We start from the raw sequence: 9050 nt of genomic DNA on the forward strand, positions 1-9050 counted from the left end.
CACCTTTCATTTTTTTAAGACTAAAACAAAAGATGGATTCATTGTTATTCTTAATTAAAAAGCACAACAACAATAAACCTGTAATAACAAATAAGATGAGGCATGGCACATACCACATGCTGTATTATATACCGGCTAATAAATTACAGAACGTTTAGCAAACACTGAGGAATCAAATAACATCCATCGTTTCCTCAATATGCGCGTCAATTTTGCTGCGCGCGCCTTCGCGCTCGTGCTGACGCGACGAGTATACTCTCTGAGCGCTGTTTCGTTATGCTTTCAGTTTCGTTTGCCGTTTGATGTAGCGCGCACCTTCGCGTTCATGCTGACGCGGAGTATACTCTGAGCGCTGTTTCGTTATGCTTTCAGTTTCGTTTGCCGTTTGATGTTTCTCATATTGCAGCGCTTATGAGTTGATCAACGTGGTGGTCGTGCCAGTGCGACAGCACACAAAAATGTAGTCGCACAGGCAGAAAAAATGGTCGCAGTCTGGAGCCCAGCTATAATCGTGACAGCCCTAGTCCTCCTGTTATTGAGATTTTTATTGACATTTATATCAGTCATTTTCTCATCTCACAAATGGTGAGCCAAATGTATTAAAGCCTAGGTCATTACCTCGTATGTGGATGAGTCAGAGCCATTTCAGCTGTTTCATTATAAATCATTTTAGACCCTGTCCATTTTAAGCTCCAAGCTTTATGAATCACCTGCCTTTGAATACGAGGGAGGGGAATACATGTTCTGCTGCCTCCTCGCAGAAAAGACACAGCTGAATCACACCGAGTGAATCACGTGTACAGATGAATCCTCTCCTCTTTAATAATTGAATAATGAACTCCGTGTCAGAGAAAAGCGCAATAATTTTAAGTGTGTCGCATTCATGACCCCCTAAGTGGCACTGTCTAATTATAACTGTGGAGGATATTTTTAAAGGGTTATTTTTATGCATGTCCTTCATTATACTCATTTAGTCAGAGGTGTGTGTGTGTGCGAACACTGCAAAACTGGAGCTTGTCTGATAGTGATGTGGCACTGAGCTGATTGACTTCCTCTTTCTCTCCCTCTTTTTTTTTCCAATGCAGGCAGATCAGCTGACTGAGGAACAGATCGCTGGTGAGTGAACTCTGATGGTCAGCTTCAGAATGGTCACTAATGCCACTAAAACTGTCACACATAACACCATCAGTACACACACGCACACACCATATTGCAACCTCAAGAGCATGTTATGTTCTTATTTCCTTAACTTCATTAAGGATGGGCTGACAGATTAATTCACTGCCCCTGATATTTCTTGAGATTCACTGTGAAGTAACATCGGTCTTAGCACACAACAATGCCACAATATGACTTAAAATGACATTTGAGTTTCCCTCTTTTCTTCACTTTCAAATGGCTTGTAAAAGTGCCATGCACATTTTACTTTCACTTTCAAATTAGCGGCAATTGAATTGCCGCAATTCGGCATCTCTCCTCACGTGATAAATAAAATCTGACTCCTGCTCCGTAGTGCACTGTCGTTCGCGCACGGTTCGGCACGCTGCATTTAGCATTTAGTTTTTAAAAGTGTCTGTCCTCTAACTGAACTAGGCTAAATGATTTTTGTTACTATAAAAAAAATCAAAACGACGGTGGGGGGCGTTGCCGCGGTAGGAAAATGACGTAACCGGTGTTGCGGCTTAACATCGGTATAACCGAAAACACCGTCTATCGCAGCAAGCCTATTGCAGAGCACAGTATTTCAGGCACAAATAGATACAGAAGTGAGCAGAAATCAGTGTTCACGTGCATCTGCGTTGTACAAAATTCAATGAACCCATTATAATCAGTGATGCTGTCTACACTTGATGCGCCATGGCATGACAAATCCCCGACAGTAAACTGATGCCGCGTTCTCTTTATGGCGTACTGACACAAAGTTTAAATGATGGGCAACGCTTCATCAAGACTTTGGGGCCGTTCACATGTCACGCCTAAAAACGCGTGGAAAACGCCAGCCGCGCCGCTTTCTCCTACTTTCCAAAGCGCTCGGGAGCTTGCGCTTTCTTGGCGTCTGCCATTGCTAAGCAACCATGACCTGCGCTCTCCTCAACGACGCAGAAGTGTCAACAAAGGATAAACAGATTTCCAGCACTGAAAATCACGTGCAGTAGCTCTGCTACTAAATGTATTTAAAATGGGTATCTCTGTACAGCTTCTCTGTCGGGTCCGGTGTAGACACCGTGTCTGTGTGTGAGCAAAGAAAACAATCGGTATAAATATAGGTGTAGACACCGTGTCTGTGTGAGCAAAGAAAACAATCGGTATAAATATAACGATCAGTAGCCTATACTAAACCTCGCACATCCTGCGATGTGACTATCACGGATGCACACATCGCGATATCGATGCTGAAACGATATATCGTGCAGCCCTAAGTCAAACACATAGCCTTTAAAAGTATACTCTATTTGGCACAGGCAGTCGACACGTGCACAGGACATCTTTGTCCTGTGTCTGCGCTATTTTTCTACAGAGGTTATGACATAACAATATATTTGTACTCTCTTAAACTAAAGAACAAAAATCAGGCAGTGTGCACCCTCGCGTATGCATATGCTTAACCTTCTTGCACATTTTGGCAAGTTGGTCATCTAGGCAGTCTGCAAGTATCCTTGTAAACGCAGTTGCTTATGGCTTAGGTGAAGGGAAACATTTGAGAAAGAAAATGGATGTGTAACAGTATATATTGGTTTACAGCAGTTTAATATTCCTGAGGCTTTCTGTGTTATGAATGTTAATCAAACAACAAAACACAAAGAAAAATCACTTTTGTAGCTTTAACATAGATTTATTAGATGTAATTTATACAGTGAAGACTATGCAGTTTTATTTTACATTTGATTATTCAATTTCTGTACCTGAATATTGTTAGACTCGTTTCATTTGTATCTTTGTTCTGTTATATGTATCTATGCTTGTAATTGGTTTATTTCCTATGCTGATTTACTCGCCTACAAAATCACCTCAATCATATGCCTATCCTAACAAACCATACATGGAAAGCTTATTTATTCAGCTTTCAGATGATGTATAAATCTCAATTTCAGAAAATTGACCCTTATGACTGGTTTTGTGGTCCAAGGTCACGTATCGCAATATGAGTTTTTTCCAATATCGTGCAGCCCTAGTTTGACTGTACGTGTACGCTAGAGTATGCATAAAAAAAAGTATCAACTAGTCAACTAATCTTGACTTATTATTGCCAGTTAATTAGTCATAGAGGAAGTAATGTTAACTGCAGTTCCCTTTCAGTCAGTCACGTTCGACGTTACGTCAGTCGTGACTGACGAATTGGGATCTCGCCCGAATCCCAATTCGTCAGTCACGACTGACGTAACGTCGAACGTGACTGACTGAAAGGGAACGTCTAGGTTACTTGTGTAACCCTCGTTCCCTGAAGGAGGGAACGGAGACGTTACGTTCCGTCGCCACAGTTGCTGTACCACCGCTGTACGGCCGGGGCACATAGTCTCGGCTCCTCAGTGAAAAACTGATGTGCGTTTGCACGCGCTCTCCTTTTATACCCGCGCTGCGGGGCGGGGTGCGCGTGGCGAAACACGCACGCCAACTGTCATTGGCTTGTTTAGTTAACACTCGAAGGTGATTGGGCTCTCGGGCGAGATCCCAATTCGTCAGTCACGACTGACGTAACGTCTCCGTTCCCTCCTTCAGGGAACGAGGGTTACACAAGTAACCTAGATGTTTTTAAAATCTCTGTCTTGACTCATTTGATTCCACTGCCATATTTTCACATAGTATTTTTTTAATATAAACTAGGGATGTAATGATTCACTTAACTCACGATGCGATACGATTCACAATATGATTTTCTCCCGATTTCTATTTTTTATTTTTTTTACAATGAGATTAAGGACAAATTATAAATGAAAAGGTGTCCTTTTATTATTTCTCAGACAAAATGCTGTACATTTCTTTGTGAAATTGAAATGTCAAACAAAAAAACTAGACTGAAATTTTAAGACAAATCCCAAATCAAATAAATAATACAAATAAAAGAAATCTCTTCATATAAACAAAGGCTTTGCCTGTGCTCTTAGCATTTAAAATGAGAGGCAACCACTGCATTTTAGTCACAACCCAAACAAAGATGCTGTATACATGCAGCATGAGCAGTTTTTGATTTAAATTAGATTGTATAATTCTGAAATTTGAAGCAAAAACAGAATGGTCTGACTTTAGCTTCATGAAACTATACTACATAAAACATATCTGAATGAAACAAAAATAGCAGATGTGCTGCATGAGAACACCAGTTCACTCTCTGACAGAAGGTGGCGCTTACGGAACAGTACAGCGTTTCCTTGTTTACTGCTGTAAACGAAGCAGCGATGTGCTTATAAATACTACTTTAATATGTATTATACAGAGGCAAGATGAAAAGAAAATACCATTTGAACTTTTCTGAAGACAGTTCCCCTCAGAGATACATTTATATAAACCTTCTCACCCAATTGTATCACAATTCATTTAACATCTCAACTGACTTGAATCATCACATATTTTCATCAATTTTCCACCGGCTCGGGGTGCATCGTTACATCCCTAATAAAAACGGAAAAGTTTATATACTGCGAGTAATATTCTGTACTGAAAGCTATTTACTGCAAAAGTAGTACTGTGCCCTCTGTTTCAAGAGTTGCTTAGACTTCAAAAAAATACATGTACTGTACTTACATGATTGTAATTCAAAACAGAGTTCAAGGAGGCGTTTTCACTTTTCGACAAAGATGGCGATGGCACCATTACCACCAAAGAATTGGGCACAGTGATGCGCTCATTGGGTCAGAACCCCACTGAGGCCGAGCTACAGGACATGATCAACGAGGTAGACGCTGATGGTAAGACTACAAACACGTAACTTTCCACAGTCCTGCTGTCCTTCCTGTTTGATACAATAAGTGCTTTAGTTTAGTCAGGTAAAGTTATGTGGCTTCTTATGTAGCAGCGAAGTACAGTACAGCACCCTCTAGATCAGGGATGTCCAGTTCTTCTCAAGGAGGTCCACTATACTGCAGAGTTTAGCTCCAATCTTAATTAAACACACCTGATCCAATGAGGGTTTTCAGGATTACTAGAAACTTCCTGGAGCTAAACTCTGCAGGACATTGGCCCTCCAGGAGCAGGATTGGACACTGCTGTCCTAGATCAAGCTGGTGTTAAGTGTCTTTCTCAGGAGGGCAGATTAACGCTGGCTAGAATCACCCTGTAAATCCAAAGTGCTGATGGTTGATCTCGCCCTCAGTCTGCATGCCCATAGAGAACCCTCAGACCGTTCACGGACCACCTGATACATATTACACATCAAAATGATGAGCTGTCCGAAAATCCATTCTGATTTGTTGGATGTTTATATCAGTCCACCAGGTAACAAGGTTTTGTTTAGAAGTTGGCAGGCTTCTAGAACGAGCACTTCTCTGGAAGATCTCGACATGAGCTTACAAAAGTTGGCAAAGTTCATGGCAGCAAAGCTTTGAAATAAATTGTCGTCTAAATTTATTTTAGACTATAAGTCTACAGCCTCATGCAGATGCACTGGTGGAAGTTTTTTTTTCATTTCCATTTAATCTTGTGGTAAATGGTAACAACATGGTACTGTCTGTCCACAGGCAACGGAACTATAGACTTCCCAGAGTTCCTAACCATGATGGCAAGGAAAATGAAGGACACGGACAGTGAAGAGGAAATCCGAGAAGCTTTCAGAGTCTTTGACAAGGTGAGGAAATGTCACCGTTGACAGCAGCTGATGAAACCTGATGAAGCACTGAACTGATCCATGAGATTTAAACTTGAAGAATCTTAATAAATGTACAGGGTAGCTGCTTTTGAACACAAGAATGTGTTATTGTAAACAGCATCTTCTCCGAGTCAGGTGAACCCTAAACCAGCTGAAATATACAAGGCTTCCTTGAAAACGAACAGTCGACTAGTCATCCAGGCAACCCACTGACTAGCTGATATTGAAACCGTGCAGCTGCTAGCGTGTTAAGTGTTTACGTAAGAACTGCGCAGGTGTGTTTTCCAGACAGTGGCTGAGATTATTCACCATGTGGGCACAGGCTGCATCAGGCCGTTGGCATTAGAGAGTGCTTGAAACGGCTTCAGTTGATTTTGGGTTCTCTTGATTGCTTCTCCACATGATTTGAACTTGGGATGGCCATCTCATAGCCAGATACTTGAACACCAAACACGTAATCAAATAAAATAAGTCAGTATAAATATAAAATAAATCAGTATAACATAAATCAAATCACATTTTTGTTTCATGTGTCCTTATTCAGAAAAACGAGATGAAAGTCGACTTAAGGCTTCAAGCAAAATCGAATGAAACATAGCAAACAGGTGTAAACACATTTTTAAAAAATTGTAGCAAATCAAAGTAGGGCCCTATGATTTCCACGATGTAGAAAATGCTGAAAGAATCATGGAATCCAGTCATAAAAATGGAATTTACTGTATAACGTGGAATGTCACTAAATTTGTAAAATTTTGGATGAATAAATCAAAGTAGGTCAGTACACTTAAATTGTGAAATGAACTAGTGTCTGTGGTTATTAAACCAGAAAAAGACTATGTAAATATGAATCCTGCATGTTCTGTGTGTCTCTGTGTGAACGAATGGCGCTGAGGCATGTGAAGCATGTGTGACGTGCGCGGTGATTTTAGCTTCTGTTGCATCTCTAAATGAGGACATAAACACATGAACAACATCCCCAGAACTGCTCTGAGAGTCACGTCATGAGCATTTTTTTGTTTTGTTTGAGAAAAACTATCGTCATATCACATAAACACAGAAACTTAGGTCCTCATGGCAACCCGTCAAAATAAAAGTTTGGTTTAACTTGGAAAAAATTGTCACACAATAGCAGGAAAAGAAGAGGCTCAAATGTGCGTGTGTGATGCGTGAGAAAAAGTGAGGTCTGTTCTAGCTCTTCATACACGTTTGAGCTTCCGTATTCAGTGTATTTGATGCTCACTTTTGTAACAATCACTCAGTAATTTATCGTTTACTTTTAACTACCTTCGGAGATGTTGTTATAATGCGTTGCTATGGGTTGAGTCTTGATTTGGATTTGACTGACAGACTGGCATTCTGACAGCGCAAGCTTCATGCTTTCTAACCAGGGATTGAAATTACTTTTTCACTCACCAGCCAATTTGGCTACTAATTTTTTTAATTACCGGCCATTCATAATTTCTACTAGCCAAAACAAAACACTGGGCGTGACAAAGCTATCGTTGCAAATAATTTTTTGTCAGTACTAGGGGTGTGTGATATTGACAAAAAATAATATCTCAATATTTTCTGGGATTTTATCGATAAAGATAATTAGATGATATTTTGCTGAGTGTGTTTTTGTGCTGATATCTTAATGACTGCCGTGGACAGCTGACTCCTGAAGTTTTTGATATTCTTCATATTCTGTGTGGTCAGTTCACAGCAGTGATATAAATTCTTTGCAGAAGTTGCATATGAAGTGGCATTTAGATATTTACATATGTTAATGCCGCTTAAAGAGACATGGAATGCTTTACCCTGCAGTTACAAATGCATAAATAATGTTTTGATATTTTAAACATGAAATGTTGAATACTGATATTTTAAATTATTAAAAAAATGAAAAGATACTTTAAATGTGAAATTAAAACCGCCAGTAGATGGCAGCAAGTCACTGTTAAGTGAGTCATTGCGATTGAATTGAATATGAATTGATATAAATATTAGGGCTACCACTAACGACTATTTTTATTTCGATTAATCTATTGACTAATTTATCGATTAATCTAAACTAAAATAATGGAAAACAGAATTTGGTAAAGATGACACTCTGAAACTCAATTAATTAGACAGGCTTTTTGATTAATACAATTTAATTGAACTATTAAAACAGAATATAGAAAAATAAAATGGAAAAAAAACTGAATTTGGAAATAAAACGGATTTCATAGGGCCCTATAATTATATATATATTTTTTTGTGGTAATAAAAATATATGTAAGTGAACAATAGCCTTTTAAATTACTTAAAATACATATATAATAGCAATGAGGCAATAATAATTAGTTAAAATAAAGTATCAAAAGTAAGAAATCATATAGTTTAATTGAACAAAATTGTTAAAATACATAATGTATTATTAACTATAGAGCAGGGCTGTCCAGACTCGTTCCTGGAGGGCCAGTGTCCTGAAGAGTTTAGCTCCAACCCCAATTAAACAGACCTTAACCAGCTAATCAAGCTCTTACTAGGCATACTAGAAACTTAAAGGCAGGTGTGTTGAAACAAGTTGGAGCTAAACTCTGCAGGACACTGGCCCTCCAGGACCGAGTTTGGGCAGCCCTGCTATAGAGCTAATGTACATTACGCATTACGACAAAGGCCTGCAGAGGGCGCCAATGGCCTGGCGATTGTTTTTACACATTGCTGTGCGATCTAATCCTTGTTTAATATTAACCAAGCACCATTTAATTCAAATGTCCACTTAATCTTTAGTATTTGGCCATTTCTTCAGTAAAAAAATGCTATAGCCACTGTAATTAAAAGAATATGTGGACATCAAAACGTGTAAACTCAGAGTGAGGGTTTGAGCTTTTATTTTGAAACCGCTATGTATTCTCCTGTGTTTGCGTAGATTTATAAATTATTTCCTTACAAATCTGATGAAATGGCACACGTTGCGTTCCCAGATGAACGTTATAATAAACCCAAACTCACAACAACATGCAGAGGTGGAGTTTGAGACACTCCACACATGTAAATGATAACAGTTCCAATGGTACTACTGTGAACGGAGCCGCTGTGTGACGCATGTACTTAACCTACATGCATGTAAATAAAGCGCATATACTGTATTAGAACTGCATCGAATATAATTTAATTAAATTGTAGCGTTTGTGAATTCACAATTATGCTTAATTATGATTTTTAAATGGGTTTAATATATCATGCAGCCTTGGAAAACAGACTAATAATGTGTTTTATACAT

At 39.0% G+C, this 9050-nt stretch overlaps 1 protein-coding gene across 1 annotated transcript in view; it reads left to right on the forward strand.

The window, feature by feature from the left end:
- Window positions 1-9050, forward strand: part of LOC107699829 (calmodulin) — a 50333-nt gene that overhangs the window by 13948 nt on the left and 27335 nt on the right. The window contains exons 2-4 of the mRNA XM_016501224.1: window positions 1086-1116; window positions 4761-4904; window positions 5673-5779. Coding sequence (XP_016356710.1) covers window positions 1086-1116; window positions 4761-4904; window positions 5673-5779 — 282 coding nt within the window. The remainder of the gene's footprint in view (window positions 1-1085; window positions 1117-4760; window positions 4905-5672; window positions 5780-9050) is intronic.

Source organism: Sinocyclocheilus anshuiensis, unplaced genomic scaffold (assembly GCF_001515605.1).
Source record: "Sinocyclocheilus anshuiensis isolate Anshui unplaced genomic scaffold, SAMN03320099.WGS_v1.1 scaffold194, whole genome shotgun sequence".
Taxonomy (NCBI): Eukaryota; Metazoa; Chordata; class Actinopteri; order Cypriniformes; family Cyprinidae; genus Sinocyclocheilus; species Sinocyclocheilus anshuiensis.